This window comes from Caretta caretta, chromosome 2, assembly GCF_965140235.1.
Source record: "Caretta caretta isolate rCarCar2 chromosome 2, rCarCar1.hap1, whole genome shotgun sequence".
NCBI lineage: Eukaryota > Metazoa > Chordata > Testudines > Cheloniidae > Caretta > Caretta caretta.
The window spans coordinates 86,688,558-86,708,033 of record NC_134207.1 but is presented as its reverse complement, the minus strand read 5'-3'; the positions used below and the strand labels follow the sequence as shown (position 1 = coordinate 86,708,033).

At 43.2% G+C, this 19,476-nt stretch overlaps 1 protein-coding gene across 1 annotated transcript in view; it reads left to right on the top strand.

The window, feature by feature from the left end:
- AKAIN1 (A-kinase anchor inhibitor 1) overlaps positions 1 to 18,224 on the top strand; it is a 32,857-nt gene extending 14,633 nt beyond the window's left edge. The window contains exon 2 of the mRNA XM_048840369.2: positions 14,582 to 18,224. Coding sequence (XP_048696326.1) covers positions 14,582 to 14,772 — 191 coding nt within the window. The 3' untranslated portion in view covers positions 14,773 to 18,224. The remainder of the gene's footprint in view (positions 1 to 14,581) is intronic.
- The last annotated feature ends 1,252 nt before the right edge of the window (positions 18,225 to 19,476 follow it).

Here is a 19,476-nt window from a genome sequence, read left to right as displayed (position 1 = left end):
TTTGGACATCAAGCAGCCTCACCCTTTAAATCTCTCCTTGAAATCCTCCTTATTTTGGTTGGGCTTCCAGAACTGAAACTCTTCAACCAGTTTATAAAAGTAATTAGAAAATAAGCTTTTCATCATCTTATATTAAATTGTATGTTAAAGACAAATCATGCTACACACATTACATATGCAAAATATGTAACCATAGAAGAATCATCAGATGGAAGAAGATTTCACTCTCCCAACTCCTACTGCCAACCTAAGCATAAGGAACTGACCTCAGCTTCCCACTTTGTGGTACACTATAGTGCCACATACCACCCACCCTAATTATTATTTGTATTATTATAGTGCTCAGAAACCCTGTCCCTGGGTGCCATCGCTGCTGCACCCCGTCTCCAAGCATGCACTGCTACTCCCAGTCAAGGAGGTTTATTCTTTTATAACAAAGGTTAAACAAACAGAACACAATCTTAAGTCAATACCTGGTCCCCAGGCTTCAGGACCACCCCTCCCAGGGATCTCTGCCAATCCAGCTCCTGGCAGCTTCCTACCCTCACCCAATGGTTTTGGCTTGGAGCAGCAGCCACAGGCTTGCTTCCCTGATCTTCTGGCTCCACCTTGTTCCAGGGACTTACCACAGATATAGGCCCAGGTATAGCCCGGTCCGCTCTAATTAGCTGGATTAGGCACACCTGCTCCAGTCCAGGGGCACTGGGCTCAGTCTAGCCACAGAGACCAACTACCCTGTGATAACCCCATTCATGGACCAAGCCCCATTGTGCTAGGCCAGTGGTTCTCAGCTGTGGTCCACCCCTTGTTCAGGGAAAGCCCCGGGCGTGCTGGGCCAGTTTGTTTACCTGCCGCGTCCACAGGTTCGGCCGATCGTGGCTCCTACAGGCCGTGTTTCGCCGCTCCAGGCCAATGGGGGCTGCAGAAAGGGCGGCCAGCACATCCCTTGGCCTGCGCCGCTTCCCGCAGCCCCCTTTGAGAACCACTGTGCTAGGCACTGTACAAACAAAGAACAAAAAGACTGTTCCTGCCCCAAATAATTTATTCTCATCCTACGAGCTAGGCGCGTCATTCCCCTTGTGCGTGTACACGTACTCGTTGTGCTAGCTCAATGAGAACTAGCAGAACTCTAAATAGCAGTGCCGCTGTGGTAGCACAGACAGTGGCAGTGGAGGCCTGGATTAGCCAGGCCAAGTACAAACCCGCCTGAATCTGGGGGGGGGGTTCAGATGTACTCAGCACCTCTAAGCTCTGCCTCTGCTGCCACGTCCCATGCTACTATAGCTACATGGCTATTTATAGTTGTGTGTGAGCTCCATGAGAGCTAGCACAAGTATATGTACGCAAGCAGGGGAATTACACTCCTAGCTCATAGTGTAGATGTAGCCTAAGTATAAGACAAGAGACAGCAGATGGACAGAGGAGCATAAGGAAACAATAAAATAATATTGGTCAGCATGATAGGCAGTGATCTCAGCACGCCAGCAGCCTACAGTGTGTTAATGTAGCAAAAATGAAGACAACATGTCCTTTAAGAATTTTTCCACTGGCACAAACCAAGAGGAAGATGTATGGGTTGCAAACTAAGGTCCTGATTCTGCAGTGAACTCCATATAGATGCAGGGATCCACCTGCACACAGCTTAAATTACTATCATGACTGTTAACAATTACTTTATATTACAGGCAACATCCTGTAACTTCTTCCACAGAGACAAAACACATCTACTCCACTTATACCTTACTTCAGCAGTATTCTCTCCTCTCTGCCTCTATTAAAAGTGTGCCTAAAAAGAGGTGGTTGTAATTCTTAGCTAATCATAGTCTCCTTTTCTCACACTTCCATCCCAATTTGAAATTTCATTTGGGTTTTTTAATTGTTGACTTATAAATCTAATTTTAGTAACTTTTAATATATGATTGAGATTGATTTTCTAGATAGCAATATTTTTGTCGGTTTACTGTACTCTGACTTTATCAGAGTAAAAAAAAATCATAATTGTGCTATCATATTGCAAATAAATAGCACAATACATTATATAACACCCATGAAAATGCAGATGCATAAAGAGGTTTATGTAAATCATTAGTCTTCCAATCCAAAACCGTATAGTTATAAAATTAAATGGTAAATTTTTAAGGATGGAGAATATATGCAAGTACTACTGATAAGCAGTTTCAAAATGCAGATCTGGTTCAAGATTCACTCAGATTTAGAAGTATTTACATAAATTAAGATTGTAGCCAAGTGAGATAAATTAATCCCCATTGCTTCAATTAAAAGTGCTAAACTACTACCAAGAAATTTGCAAAAAAGAATGTGATTTTTAGTTTTAAATATGGGTAACTTGAAAGCTGTTTACACAAAAAGAACCCTGAATAAAGAACAGTTTCTAGTGTAAATGTCTGCTAAATGAAACTACACTCATTGCTACTATGAAGCAGAACCTAAACTTTTACCTCCAATTTCCTTTCTTCGAATGCTTGGGATTTGTGCAACCTGCTATATGTGCTCAGCCATTCTCCTCACATGCATACATGTTCATGCATAATATGTGCTATTAAAGATGAAACTCCTGGCTCCACTTACTACAGCTGCTTTTAGGGATCCTCAATGCTAGTGAGCAGTCACAACTTTGTCAGTGAAAAGGAAAAAGTGCCATTCATTTCATGAGTCTTCAGTGAAGCTGTGACGTTGCACTCAATATACTTTGTGAATCTGAATATGATGTAACTGGAATATGCTTTATGCAAAAGGTCTCTTGTAAGGTATCATTACAAAGGTTATAACTTACTGAATATGTTCATCCTATTTGTATGAATGTATCATTCTTGTACTTGAAACTAGAAATATGAAATACAATTCTGAGGTCCTATTGTAATTATGTAAAGTGTGGGCCATTAATGGTGGTTTAGAATCTTGATGGCTCCCATTGACAAGGACAATTGACTGTAAATGGCTCTGTTTACCTGCAAGCCTGCCTGTGTACTTGTAGGCCAGCCCCTGGGTAATGAAAAATGAAAGATGGATTCCATGTCACCTGATACTGGAATCCATCTTAAACCTGGTGCTCTTCCATTTAGAAGGAGGGGTGAGGACCCAGAGAGACAAAGGATTCCTGTCTTGTGTCAAATCTATAAAAAGGGGTAGAACAGGACAAGGAGGGTCCCGTTCATGAGTAAAAAAGCAGGGTCCCCTGCTTTTTACTTAAGATGCCAGCTGGAATTAACAAGAACTGTACCAGGGGAAAGGATTGGGCCCAGACTAGGAAAGAGTCTAGTCTGTGAAAGAAGCTTATTGGAACATCCTACTTGTTATATTTAATAAAATCACTTTTGTTTATTAGTAAACCCAGAGTAAGTGATTAATACCTGGGGGTGCAAACAGCTGCTCATATCTCTCTATCAGTGTTATAGAGGGCGGACAATTTACCAGTTTACCCTGTATAAGCTTTATACAGAGTAAAACAGACTTATTTGGGGTTTGGATCCCATTGGGAGCTGGATGTCTGGGTGCTGGAGATAGGTGACCTGCTGAGCAGTTTTTGATTAAAGTCTGCAGCTTTGGGGGTGTGGCCCAGAACTGGGTCTGTGTTGCAGCAGGCTAGTGTGTCTGGCTCAACAAGGCAGGGTTCTGGAATCCCAAGCTGGCAGGGAAAATGGTCTCAGAGGAAATCTCAGTGCATCAGGTGACAGTCCCAAGGGGGTCTCTGGGACTGAACCCGTCACAGCAGCCCTTTGCTGTAGGAAGATATGATGGGGTGCATAAACACCACATTGCTTGGCAGTAAGGAGTGATGTCTACTCAATTTTCAACTTTCTAAGATCTCTCATGATCACTCCTCATTACCATCTTGCCACTGCTTTCCTTCAATTCACCAGAAATGCTGCTTCTGTTTCCTGCTAAATACCTGATTCAGCTGCCACTTAAACCAATTTTATACCTTTGAAACTTCATTGACCTTCATGGAGCTATTTCTAATTTATCCCTGTGTAATAGCAGGCTCGTGTCTTTAGCGTGTTAACTTCTCAATAATATCTCACAACTTTGTGCATGGATATGTGGAGAGAAGCAAGTGATTCAGAGACTTACTGTAGCATGACTGTCTGTTGCAAACTCACTTCCTGGGGCATACACACATTATTAAAGCCGGTCTGTAGCAAGCTGAAGGCAGCAAGTCTGAATGAAGGCCTGCATTATAGGGGGTGAGAGAGGGATTTGATTTCAAGGTCATGCAAGAAGACTCATGATGTTTGTGAGGGGGTGGAGCAGGTGCAGGGGTGTGTGTGAGCGTGTGTGTGCATGTGTGTGTGTGTGAAGGTGACTATATGCACACTGGGCTGACACCTTTCTGCAAATCTTAATCTGTTCTTGTAGTCCTAGTTTATAACTCAGTTTCCCTGAAAACATTTCCTATACTCCTGTACTTTGAAGCCAGAAAACACCACAGCGCATGTGGGATCTTCCTCACAAGAGGTTCTTGATTTTAAGTAACAATAATTCCATTGATTTATGAAAAAAAGCCTTGGCATCTATTTATAATACTATATTTTCCCAAAATTATTAATCGTTTTTCTTTCATGGAGAGCAGCTTTGATCCCAGCCAAGAGTACTTAAAAAGCTGAGCTGCTGATGTACCATGCCAGTTTTCGGTGAAACTGGAACTCGAAGTTTGAGATTGGTGACTCTTTGGGTACGTTTGCACTGCAGCTGGAAACATGCTTTGCAGCTTGTGTAGCAAGACAGGCTAGGTCTGCTTGAGTGAGTGTGCTAAAAATAGCAGTGCAGCAGGGATAGAACAGCTGGCAGCTTGGCCAGCTGTCTGACTACAAACCCATCCAGACCCCCTGCGTCTGTACTCGGGTGGCTAGCCTGAGCCACACTACTCAAAAAGAGCTAGCATATGTCTGTCTACTTAAGATAGGAAGCACAGTCCCAGCAGCTGTGTAGATGTACCATTAGAGTTTGAGGTTTCCTAAACCTCTCAAATTATTTTGGGGGGTGGGGTACAAAACTACTGAATGTGCAAATCATTTTCCATGTGTTGTGTCAGCCGGAGTAGCAGTTAAATGCAGTATCAGGAATTGAACAACTAGCTAAAAGCGGTGCTGTTTATTAGTGATAATATAACCACTCCCTGCTCTGCAAGCACTAAGTTGTTTTTTTTACTTAATAGTCAGATAACTTAGAAATTTCTATTATATAGATAGAGGTACTATAGTGATGGGTGCCAGTATAAAAACCTAGATTAAAATGTATGGATACCAAATCATCCCTTCCTACTCTTTGATACCCAGAACAGGATCTTAGTCATTAAACAATGCTAGTTTCTGGACACAATGCTGTTACCTTACTACAGACCCTCTGCTGAAACATGCATTATAGTTAGAGTTTTTTGGAAGTGGACCTACTGCAAAACAAAACTCCTCAGCACCAGCCACAGCCTTTTCCTGTCCTCAAAGCACCCTGCCTGGTGCCATGGACCAACCCCTTCAGAGCGCCACTCTGGGAATGGAGGTCCCCCCGCACGCACACACACGTACGTGGCAGGGGACAGAATTTTCCCTTTGTAAAATAATTAGGACAAACATTCTTGCAAATACTCACACAGCAATATTGTGTGGGGTTTTAGTAAATTGCTTACTGTTACACGTTTCCAAATGTCATAGGCTGATCCATTATGTAATGTCAACAACATAAATCAGTGATTTGCTGGACACTTTCAAAACACTAAACAACAAATTAATCATGTTGCATTATGCATGCTGCAGTCCAGAGTTCTGCAAAAATTCTATCACCACAGGCAAAAAAAAAAAGTGACATTTTCATGGATTTGGGAAACATACCACACTTAATTGTTTGCCATTTTTCATGGCGGTGGGGAGAACAAACTTCACAGGAAGAAAATTCATTCACATGTGGCTATTCACAGTGTGAAAAATGTCTGTGAAACTCTGTGGATACGACCCCTGCTGCATCATCTTCAGAAATAAATTCATGTTTAGATTTATAGACTATAACCTAAATGCAGAAAATCAGAAAGAACTTGTGAAATAAACATGGAAGTACTCCTAGAAAAAGGGGGGGAAAGGAACAACATTCAACAGCATCATGCATGGTGCAGTATGTTTTTATTAAGAATAAAAACTGATTTGGTGGATGAAGCGAAGTTTTTGGACACAGATCAAGCTTCTAGAAATTTATATGAGACTGCATAAACCCTACTTTAATACATTTTGCTTTGTTTTCAATCTTATATTTATCCATCCTTCTTGATAAAATATCACCTTTAGGACACTAGCTGAAGTTGGCTGATCTCTGACTGCCTTACAAGAGGACAAATTGACTCTGTGATACATTAGTTCTTGGATAATAGAGAAATATTGTGTAGTTTATTGTTAAATGACATTGAACTAAATCCAGAAAACACTTACTGTTTCAAATGCTTGGGAATGGAAGAAACTGAATAGAAGGGAGCAGATAGTGCCAAGAATTCAAGTGGTTCCATTGTGTCAATGTTTTCATCTAAAATCTGGCTTTCAAGGAGTTTGATTTAGCTTCTTTAACATGGAACCAAATTTTGTCAGCTCAGATACTAAGTGTAAATTCTTTCAAAATCTTAAACCACATTCCTATTTTATATTTTGGGCAAAATCTATCTTAAGGTATGGTAATTTAAAAATAAAATTACATTAAGTTAATCATTACATTTCAAAATGACCTTGCTAAAACTAAATAACATCTCTCCTTACAAAGCAGTGGAGCTCACAAATTCCCTTTCTCATAAGGCTAGGAGTTTGGGTGGTGTCGTGCTTCTGATTTGGACATATAACACCAAGACTTTGCATTGCTTTCCACCAGGTGAGAACAACATTTTGCTAATAACCCTGTCATAAGAATCTTAAATTTTATCTTGAAAGATTTGTAAAGTAAAGACTGGGAATTTCTCACAGCTCAAAACAGACGGGCTTCACTCAGAGCTTAATCTTCAGTGGACTCTGATTTACCACAGTTATTATGTAAAGAGCTCCTCTCATGTGGCTTCAGAACAGAGAGCCAATTACATATCCTGATACCTAGGCACAACAGGGCCAATTAAGAATGAAATGAGCTCACTCATTATGCAGAGTTTGCATTATCAGTAAGGCTACATTTTTACATTTGCAGTTTCCACGGTATACATCTGATGAAGTGAGCTGTAGCTCACGAAAGCTCATGCTCAAATAAATTGGTTAGTCTCTAAGGTGCCACAAGTACTCCTTTTCTTTTTGCGAATACAGACTAACACGGCTGTTCCTCTGAAACCTGTCATTTTAGTCACAGGTATTTTTAGTAAAGGTCATGGACAGGTCACAGACAGTAAACAAAAATTCATAGCCCTTGACCTGTCCATGACTTGTACTATATAACCCTGACTAAATCTTGGGGAGGAGGGTTGCCCGGGGGGTGTGTGCTGCGGGTGCTGGCGGGGGGCTAGGACTCCCACTGGTGCTGGGCAGGGGGGAGTAGGCGGTGCCACACGGGAGTAGGCGGTGCCACGGCGGTGCCTGGGACCCGCGCTGGTGCGTGTGGGGTGGGTGTTGGTGGGGCTGGCAGGCTCCCTACCCAGCTCCGTGCCTCCCCGGAAGTGGTGACATTCCTAGGTGGGGATATGGCCATGCAGCTCTGTGCGCTGCTTCCTCCCTGAGCGCTGGCTCCACAGCTCCCATTGGCCAGGAGCTGTGACCAGTGGGGATGTTTGGGGGCAGAGCCTGCAGGCAGAGGCAGTGCGCAAGGCTCCCTGGCTGCACCTCCCCCTAAGAGCTGAGGGATGTTGCTGCTTTTGGGGAAGCCCCCTGAGATAAGTGCTGCCCAGACCCTCACTGCCTCCTGCACCCCAACCCCCAGTGCCCCACCCAAACTCCTGCTGCTGCTGGGGGGGGGGGGCAGTGGCCACTGCAGAATTCATGGAGATCACGGAATCTGTGACTTCCGTGGCAAACTCACAGCCTTATGAGCACGCTCAAACAGATTTTCAAAGGCATTTATGTGCCTAAAGATGCAGATAGGTGGCTAGGGGGATTTTCAAAATCACTTAGGTCCCCAATCCTCAAAAGGTATTTAGGAACCTAACTCCCATTGAAATCAAGTATCTGGGCCCAAGCATCTATCTCTTGCTGTTGAAAACCCCATTAGGTGCCTATCTGCATTCCTACATGTCTAAAAATATCTGGCCCTGTGTCCTTAACTCTGAAATTTCTTTTCTTGGATCAAGACAAATCCTTAACATGATACAATGTTTTTCCTGTTGAATGATTATTCCTGACTGTAGCCCACCTACATTTACTTCACTGCAAACTTTTGGCCAGCTTCTCTGCTCATGTAAATCCTTGTAGTTCCATTGACTTCAGTGGAGCTGCACCAAGTTTACACCAGTTGAGGATCCTGACCCTCTGTTGCTACATCACTCCAATTGTTCTCTTGATTGTAACACTGATGAAACAAGAATCAATGAGACAACTTGTATTAAGTAAGTAATATGCACCTCTAGTTGTTGTTTTTTCAGTAATCTGGGTAGTTCAAGTGGTATTCCACTCAGATGTGTTCACACCCGGTGCACTGAAAGCCAGAGACTTTTTCCCCACAGCAGTACCCATCGGGGCAGTGTGCACACCCTGCTCCTCTCCATGGACCTTCCCAAGGCCATATAAGGGCAGGGCCCTCAGTCAACAGCTGCCACGCTCCGGCCACCCAGCTCTGCAGGCAGCTGTGCAGAAGTAAGGGTGGCATGGTATGGTATTCCCACCCTTACTTCTGTGCTGCTGCTGGTGGGGTGCTGCCTTCAGAGCCGGGTGCCCGGCCAACAGCCGCCGCTCTCCGGCCACCCAGCTCCCAAGTCAGTGCAGAAGTAAGGGTGGCAATAGTGAGTTGTTCCTGTACGTTGCACAGCTGGGGGAAGTGTGGCCCGAACACAGCCATGGCCGGACCTGCCGTGGCCGGGGTGCTCCTCCCCCATCCCCAACTCAGCCATGGACCTGCTGTGGCCAGGGTGCTCCGCCCCCGGTCCGAACCTGCCACGGCCTATCCCGTGGCCCCAGCCCCGGAGCTGCCACAGCAGGGAGAGGCGCCTCTTCCCTCCAGCCCAGGTGCTGTTGCAGGGGGAGAGAGCTGGAGGGAAGTCCTCTCTCCCCACTGTAGCCCCAGAGCACACTCCTGCACCCCAAACCCCTCATTCCCGGGCACACCTCAGAGCCCGCACCCCAGCTGGAGCCCTCACCCTTGCACCCCCAACCCTCTGCCCCAGCCCAGAGCCCTTCATTCCCAACCCCATCCCAGAACCCGCATCCCCAGCTGGAGCCTTCAACCCCTCCCCCCCCTCCCCCCCCCCCGGCACCCAACCCTCTGCCCCAGCCCTGAGCCCCCCCCACACTCCAAACCCCTCAGCCTCACCACCACCACATAAATTTTGTTATGTGCACCAATATGGAGGTGATATGTGACACATCACCTCCATATTGGTGCACATAACAAAATTCATTCTGCACATATGTGGGGAAAATTAGAGGGAACACTGACCATGACTGTCCTTCTAAAATAACCTTGTGACCCCCTCCTGGAACTCCCTTTTGACACAGGACCCCCAGTTTGAGAAACGCTGGTCTCCCCCCATGAAATCTGTATAGTATAGCATAAAAGCACACAAAAGACCAGATTTCACAGTGGGGGACCAGATTTCACAGGTCCATGACACATTTTTCATGGCTGTGAATTTGGTAGGGATCTAACTGTGAGGCCTGCCTCAGCACCAGGGCCATCATCAGATCATTTGGCCAGCCATCCTCTACCTCTGCAGTAATTCTGGACAGACCCCTAGACTCTGATTCTCCTCTGAGAAGGAAAAGGGGTCGTTCACCTTCTCCTGGGGTTCCCAATAAGAGGACCCATAAAATAGATCAGAGTCAGCAGACCTTGAAGAGAGATTCATCATCCTCTTCATCTATAACAGGCACTAAGCGACATCAAGACCCAGGAACCCAGGGTAGAGCTGGGCCATCAACTTGTGTCTCCCCGGTAGTGAAGTGGGAGGATCCTGGTACTATACAGTTGACTCCAGAACCATCCGAGAGACAGCTGTTGAGTTCGGTACCTAGGAACACTGTGGCAGTGCTATCCCTTTCAGTACCTTTTATCCTGCAATCCTTTATGGCAGGAGCAGATCTTCTATGTCTCTCTGTGCCTGCATCTCTGTTTACACAAGAGGTCAGCCCTACATTGGTACCCACAGTGATTCTATGTCCAGCACATCCTTTGATTTCAGGGCCTAGTTTACAAATGCTTATGGCCCCAATACTGATGAAGAAACAGGCACTGTCCATGGTCTTTGTGCCTGTGGGGCTGGTGCAATTGCACCCTCTGTCTTCAGTGCCTGCTACACTTCTGACCTTGATATGCATTTGCTTACTTGTTTGGTACCTTGTTGCTTTTTGGAATGGGGACTGGCTCCATCAGGCTCATCAGTACCAGCAGTATGCTCCTTTCTGGTCCTGGACCCATTCATATAGCCATCTCAGGACCTCATATACCATCTCATATACCCTTCCAGTAACAACTCAGGTTCCACCACAGTTACTGATGGTACCTCCCCTTCATTGGTCAATATACAGATTGGGATATCCAGTGGTCCCACTGGGATGGGCTCCACCAATGCCCTGAGGACTCATCAAATTTTGAGTCAGAGTCCAGCTCTCGTTCATCTCAATCTCAATGAAAGGGGTCAGGCAAAGCATCCAAGAATCAGGTAGGGGACAAAAATTGGTACTGAGAGCACAGCCACTCTTATAGCAGGGGCAGACCATCCTGGCCCAATATGTACTGGCCTACTGTGCCATAGCCCTTCCCACAAGGGCCTTCAGGGGACTGATGGGGTGGATCTCTCTCCCTCAGGTCAGGACCTCAGCGCTTGTCCAAGGATAGATTCCCCCTTCTGTCCAGTTGTGAGGCAGACCAGCCTCCAGAGCCCCCTTTGATGCAGATACGGGAGGATACCCGTCCTCCTGAACGGCTTCTTGTGGGAGAGCCCTTGCCAGATGATAAATCTTTGCCTCAAGAGGAAACATTGACCCCCGCAATTCTGGCTTTGCCCTCTCTGAATGACTCGGTGGTACTGATTTCCTCTTCTCCAGTCCCAGAGGATTTTCAATTCTACCAAGACTTACTTAAGAGAATGGCTACAGCCCTGGGCATTGAACCTGAACTGGTATAGGAAAATACCCACAAGTTATTGGATATCCTCCAAGCATCTACACGGGAAAGGATAGTTTCCTGATTAATGATGCCCTTCTGCAGCTGGAGAAAATCTTGTGACTCACATCAGCATCTCTAACTCTGTCAGCAACGTCCCTTCTTAGGGGTTCTAGTGTTTTTACTCCCAAACTCCCTAGTTGTCACAGTTGTTAATGAGAGATCGCTGCAGGGACATTGCAATTGACCCCTCTCTCCAAATAAAGAGTCTAAGAGACTAGATGCATTAGGAGGAGAGATTTATACTACTGCCTCACTCCAGATGAGGATAGTAAACCAGCAAACCCTCCTTAATTAGGAGGTGATGTCAAAGTTCCCAGACAAATTGCTGGACAATACAAAGGAAGAGTTCAGGGCCTTCTTAATGATGGCAAAGACTTCACTCTTGTCTCCTCTAGACATTGCAGATGCTTCCTCCAGGTTTGTGGCCTCTGCAATTATAACGGGAAAGGTTATGTAAATTCTGGATAGTGCTGGACATTCAGCAGTCTGTTGAGTACTTATGTTTGGACTGTCGAAATTTGTTTTCAGACAACACGAATGAGGTATTGCACTCTTTTAAGACTCACACATTCTGGGGGTGGGAGGCGGTGTATGTCCTATAACTGGCCACCAAGAAATGCCAATATAAGCCTCCTCAATAATACTCTCAATAATATCAGAGGCAACCCTTTTATCTCCCAAGGCAATAGGACTCTCCTAGGAAGAGACAGAAGCCTCAGAAGAGGAGAGCATCCAGTTCCAGTCTAACCAATCGTATTGCCCTCAACCTGCTGTAGGGAAACAGCTTTTTTCACGAATTCTTCAAGACCAGCAATGCAACCACTAGTTAACTAACCATCCCTTCCCCCCCTTCCCCCCCCAATTTGGGACAGATTTTCCTCACTTTCTCACTTGGAAGACAATAATCTTGGACACGTGGATCCTAAGTACAGTGGGACTGGGATATTTGATCCAGTTCTTATTTGTCCCCCTTTCCCTGTCCCCTTTCAGGGACCAATCTCACAAGTCTGTGCTCCTTCAAGAAGTTCAGACTCCACTCATCCTAAGGGCTATAGAGAAAGTTCCCCTGCAGTTTCAAGGACAGGGCTTCTATTTCCATTATTTCCTTATCCCCAAGTTCAAGGGAGGACTGAGACCTGTTTTGGACCTTCAGGTTCTCAACAAATTTATCAAGCAACTGAGATACCACATGATTACCCTAGCTTTTATACTCCCCTCCCTAGATATCAACAATTGGTTTGCTGCTTTTGATCTTTGAAATACATATTTTCCCAGTGGTGGTATTGCCCAATCACTGGAGATTCCTCAGCTTTCTGGTGAGGGGTGGGGGGAACCGCCATTGCCAGGCCATGGTAATTCCATTTGGCCCGTCTTCGGTTTCTCGTGTATTCACAAAATGTTCGGTGGTAGTGGCGGTCTTCTTAAGGAAGAACGATATCCACATCTTCCCTTAACTGGGTGATTGGCTGGTACAAGGTTCTTCACAGGATCAGATTTGGGGCCACTTCAGGTTAATCTCTGCTTTTTCAGTCATCTGAGACTCCTTCTGAACAAGGAAAAAGTCACTATTTATTCCAACTCAGAGGCTTAAGTTCATTGGGGCCCTACTCAATTCTGTGAATTTGACTACTTTTCTTCCTCACAGGTTTTAAATGACTCACAAATTGTGCAAGTCCCTCAGATCTCTTCTGTCCACCACAGTTCGGACTTGCCTGAGATTGCTGGGACACATAGCCTCATGGTTGAAATCTGTCTATCACCCAGACACAACCTGAACAGGTTGGTGTCATAGGCTGGGATGTAGGTGGTCAGACCAGTGGTGGTCAGGCCTAATTGTCGCTGCAGGAGTCAGGAGTCAGGAATCAGAGGTGTGGGTCAGAGCCAAAGGTCAAACCAAGGGTCAGAGCTGGTGTCAGGAATCAAGCCAAGGGTCAAAGCCAAAGTCAGTAGCCAGGGGTGGGGCAGAGAAGTAGGGATCTGGAATAAGACAGGAACCAGGAATAGGACAGGAAGGCAGAAATCAGGAACAAGGTAGGGCTCAGGAGTGAAATGAGAGAGTCCAATCACCTTGTCTTTTTGTGTTGTATCCAAACTGTATGAAAGGGCAAGTAGTCTCAATGCAGACGATTTCAAGATAGATCACCTCCTGGATCACGACAGCATATTGGATAGCTGACACTCCTCTTCCAAGACTCTCAGCCCATTCCACAGGGACTCCACCTTCATCAGTCGCTTTCCTGAGGGATGTTCCTATATTGGACATTTGTAGGACTACCATGTGGTCCTCACTATATACATTCATGCATCACTATGCCATCATAACTGCATCCGGACCAGATGAAAATTTTGGCAAATTAATATTATAGTCATTGTTTAACTAGATCCAAGCGTATACTGGAGGTGAGTCACCTAAGTGGAATGAACATCTGCAAACATTTGAAGAAAAAATAATTACTTGCCTGTTCTGTTACTGTTGTTCTTTTAGATGTGGGTGCAGATGTGTATTCCATGACCCACCCTCCACCCCTTGTTTCCTGGAGTCTTTGTCTAGCTCTCTGGTCCAAAGGAACTGAGGTGGGGGGATTAGGGTAACACCACCCTTACATAGCCTCGGAAGGGGCCATGAGGAGACCCAGGGTGTATATGCTGTCCCGACAGTGACAGATTCTCCTGCAGGGGAAAAAAAGTCTCCAACTCTTGGTGCACTAGGCACAAATGCACCAAAGTGGGATACACATCTGTGCCCTCACGAGCAGAACTTACAGAGCAGGTAAGTAACTTTTTAATGCAAATATATTTGCAGGAATAGTTTGTTAAAGATTAATCAATTTACACCTTAAAATAATTCAATTTCTGAAGCCAATGGAAATGTTGACACTGATGTCAGTGGGAATTGGGTTTGGTGGGGTTTTTTTATTAAAGATAAATAAACTGTTAGAAGCATAGTCTTTCTTTATATAGCAGTAAAGGAGAAGGTGTCAGATATGCTAAGTCTAAATCCTCATCCAAGCGCATAGCCCAAGTAAATTGTTGCCCAAGAGGGTTGGTGGAAGGCTCCTCTGTTCTCAACCTACCAAGTGAACATGTGGCCATTCCACATCTCAGTAGCACTTCTATCTGATGCACACCCCCTCCTCCATTCAGGTGGTGAATCTATGCAGGAACAAGCCATCCCTCTTCATTCTTGCTGAAGGCTGTGTTGACTCTGACAATGTTGTAGATAGATCCACCTTTCTAGATCACCTCCTGTTATAGCAGGTGTCTTAAATTCCTTTTTTTCAAACTTTTATTTTTGTAGGTGAGAAATCTGGAAATGAACAAGAAGAAGTTGCGTTACAGAATGCCAGCAAACAGATTGTGCAAACTGCCATCCTGCAGGCAGTTCAGCAAGTCTCTCAGGAGAGCCAACAACAGGAGAAGAAAGTAAACAGCAGTGTGAGTCTGCAGTTAGAAAGAGGGGAATTAACCAAGAAGCATGAAAAGAAGTAAAAGAGTGAACTATTTGTTTCGATCCTCCAGTTGGCAGTGTCTCCAGCTTTCCTCTTAGTATCACCTGTGTTGCCAGTGCAATGTTACTACTGTAAAGCAAACCAAAGTATAATCAGCACCTAGACATAGAGTAAAGCTGCAATAGTCCTCAATTGAGAAATATTAAGTGCATTAGGTGACTAACTTCATATTTATGCAGTGCCTCTTAAACATAACAAACAAAAATACTGTAACTATAAAAGAGTTTCAAGCACAATCTCTTCTTAAGGGATAGTTTTATATGCAAAAGCTTATTGTTAGTGCACTTCTGTATGAATCTTATGTGCATCATCTGTGTCTGTTCAATTGGCAGATATCTCCACTGAGTTACAGATTTTACTACGGGTTGTCTATGTCAACTAAACAATATACTGTAGCGTGTAGGAGATGCATTTCCAGGCTCCTTGAAACACGAGTTTGTGTTTTATTTTGATAGAATGTGGGCTGTGCAAAATAGCAGCTGTAAAATGGATTTGGAAAGTTTCATGCACAAATCTCTTTTCAATCTTTTTACAAAGTACATTATCTATGACTATATAGTTCACTCCTTATGTGCAGATGATGCAAATATCCAGCACATTTCTAATCTTTTGCACAAAAATCATTTGTGAGCCTCAAAGATTCCTTTAATTTTGCCAATAATAAAAGAAAAGAACCCAGGGTATTATACAGCTGCCTAATTCTTCCTCCAGTTTTGCAAATTCATGTATGCTTAGATTTATAATAACTAATAGAATTAAAATAGCTAAAATATGTAAAGCTTTTGAATTTATGAAAATTCAAGAAGTTGAAAATACACTGAGAATAAATTTTGTGATTGAAGACATTTGTTTCCCAATTGCTGGGTCTAAAATGACTTCAACTATTTGCAATTTTAATATAGATTCACATTATATACATGTACACTAAAGTAACACTTTAAAAATGCCCTTAAATGCTAATACCAAATTGAGATAGAAGTGCACGAAGTCTACATGAAAGCCAAATTAATTCAATGTGACTTTTTCACTTTGTGTTCAGCTGTTGAATTGTAGCTTGCATTCCGATACCAGTGGAGTGAAGATGCATTTTACACCAGGCAAGAAATGATCTTGCCTTTGCCTCAAATGAATTTCTATAATACTGGCCACAATGAGCACAAGCTGTAGCACATCTATAAATATTTCACTTGGGGAAAGCAGATGCAGAGTCAGGAGTCTGTGAAGAGGGAGAAAAACTTTCCTAAATGCATTTGCTACTCAATGAGACATTTCTCAGAGTATTCTTTCGGTTTATAGATTAACTGGCTATTACTTGGTGCACCCTATTGCTAGTACTAAACTACTGCCAGTGCTAAACTTCAAGGTTCTTTCTCATGGGCTGAGGTTTAACTCCGTAATAACCACCCATCCTCTAATGTTCTGCTTTGTTCTATTGACTTCTATTGATCAATGCTGATTTAAACCAGATAATGATCTGGCCCAGTCCAAATCCAAATAATTCAGTTTTTGTTAACCCTTAAATGATGGAAAGCTGAACTGAACTGCAATGAAACATCCTCAGCTTACTCACATAGTTTTTAGTTTTTATTTAGTGAATTTCACTAATCAAAGACAGACAAAAACTAAGAGGAAGAAGAAGCTGTTGTGTTGCTGTTTTTTATGGTCATATGACAGATGGCTGATGGGAGGTATCAACCTTGAGCTGAGAGATGGCTCCTGTCTAAACAACCAGCAGATCACTAGTTTCTCTGGAAAAGTAGATCAAGAGCAAGGTCCAATTCTGAGTTTGGCGGGCAGGAAAGGGCAATTTAGAAGATGATGTTAGTTTGGAGTGACTCCATAGTTGGAGGCTGAGGATGCTTTTCAGCCACTGAAATTCTTACTTGGAGTGCAAAGGAAAGGAGATGCCCACCATCCCTTTAAGGATATTTTTTTCTGTTCATAGAAAACATCCCAGGTTGTCCTTTTCCTTCCCAAAGTTGCTCTAAATTGTCTGTTTAACCCAAACAATCTTGGCTTATATACATAAAAACCTTCAGTGCAGTTTCAAAATCCCTTTGAAATTCTGGTTCTCAAAACTAAAGTGCAGTGTGTGTGTCATGTTCCTCCTTAGCTTAGTGGCAATATGGCCTCTCAGAATTCTAGATCACTTTTCATTATGTTCAGTGCCTTAGCTATTCTTAACACTCTTTTCCACAGGTAAATCATGTCCACCAATTCCATTGTTATGACAGATGTCTGAGTTCTGGGGAAAAGGGAAAAGAATTCATTCTTTGATCTAGCTGCTTAATTTTCAGATTGAAACTATTCAAGCCTAGGTCACATTAGATTAAAACTACAGATGGGGCATGGAGGAAGCATTGAAAACAATAGTTATCTAAATAGTATAGTTTCTCTCAGAAGTACAGTGTGGGTCTCATATCCATAGTATGTATCTGTAATACATATTGTATACTTAGTCTCTTCTGTTGACAATGGGAGTTCCCATACATGGGTTGCACTCAGAATATGTAGTTATGATTTGCCCTGTGTGTAAGTGAGCAGCAGTGTAGCTCACGGAAGAAAATTTTACCCTATCTTAATGCATATTCAGTATGGTAAAGAAGCATAATCTGCTTCTTGGTATTTGGTAGGAAGATTATGTTTTTGGACAAAAATAACTGACTAGAAATTATTTCAGATAAAATGGAGGCCTGTTTACCAATACTCAAAAATGGCGGGTGGTGCACATCGCTAATGGGTGGGTGTATATCAGCAGCGGCAGAAGAAAAGCTATCTTCACTAGACGCTCTCTCATAGTGCACAGATAGCAGATCATGGGGGAAGTTGAATGCAGTGTTCAACCCAAACACTCATCTTTTAACAGAGTTTGAGACAATCAAAATATTTAAAGTAGGATATAGAATAATTTCTCACACCACTTGAAGAAGAAATAAAAGGAGATATGAATAGATAGAAGTACTCATGCTCAGCCAAAAACAAAAATGCTAAGTAAGACTGGGTTCTTCCATGACTATCCCCAGCCATGCTTATTGATATCCTTCTTGTTAGGTTAACTTCTATAACTTATTTCCAGGTAACTGAGCTGCACTATATTTGTGATCAAACATTTCCTCTAAAGATTTTGGGAAAAATAGAAACAAAGCGTTGTGTCTAATTGCCTGTGCAATGTATGTCCATACTTTTCATCTATAATTTGGAAACACACTTGTTTTAATTTTAGTGCATATGCATTTTATTTATGACTTAAATTAACATTGTTGCTAGAGTTCAAACATCTTGTATATCTGTTGGTAATATCACAAAATGTGCATGCAACATTTTAATTATAGTTACTGTTCACCATTGTGTCTAACTGATTTTCCACTATCAATACAGCACCTGAGAATGGAAATTGTCAATAAGAATAAACATACTAAGCAGTTAAGGAGCCTCTTACTGAAGGAACTTAATTGAAATATACAGATTGTCCTTTTTATATGTGACATGAAATACAAATGCTATTAAGTCGCTAGGTTTATATTAACAGAAGAAGGGAAAAAAATCTTGGATTCACTAGATAATCTCTCATAGTGTACAAATAGGAGATGATGGGGGAAGATGAATGCAGCATTCAACCTAAACACAATAAGAATAAAGCTCGTCTGTGCGGGAGAGAGAACCTTCTCTGGGGCTGGTCCAAGCCTATGGAATGAAATCACCCAAAAAATGACCATCACAAACTTCACTGCTTTTGACTTCCAGTGCAAGGTGCATTTCTTTCACCTGGTCTTATCAAAGTACATAGCAACAGATATATCTATTGAAAAACAACAACAGAACCCTACCAAAACAAGGCACTTTACTGCACGTGCTTCTTTAGCTGGGTGTGGGGGAGGAGGAGGGAACAAACAACAAATGTTAGTCACTGTGACTGGGGTCCCAGGAAGCCACGCTGAAGTCACTCAGTTAAGGTGAACTGCAAAGAATGGGGCAATCCCCAGAGCTGGTGAATAGTCCAATACTTAGATTTACCAAACCAGCACAAAACAGCTTCTATAATACCTCACTGGTTACCCAGAATTCAGCAACACAATTCCCTTAAAGCAACCCAGCCTCAGGCCTCCACTGGACACCCAAGTCAAATATGAGGAGGATTAATGAAAATCTTATTCATCATATAAGAAAGTTCTATCAATCCCAAAGGATTGGACACATTACCTCCCAGGTTAATGAATATTCCAGATTTTACCCATATACATGTTTACAGCCAATTCTTATTAACTAAAAACTAAGATTTATTAAAAAGGAAAAGAGAAAGAGTATTGGTTAAGAGATCAATATACATACAGACATGAGTACAGTTCTGAGAGCAGATTCATAGCAGAGATGGTGAGCTTTGTATTTGAAAAGAGTTCTCTCAGAATTAGTCCATAGATTATATTCCAATGTCCATATTCAGGGTGATCCAGACAGGACTTTGGCAATCTCAGCCTTATGGCTTAAGCTTCCCCTGCGTGAAGCGTCAAGCAGATCTGAGATAACAGGATCAGGACCCAAGGGGTTTTTATACAGTTCCGGGCCTTCTCTCAACAGCTCGGAGTCCTAAGGCAAACAATAGGCAATCATGGAGACTTTGAAGTAGACCTATTTCCTAAGCATCACCGGTACTTAGCTACACAGATTAAAGTTTATGACCAATGGA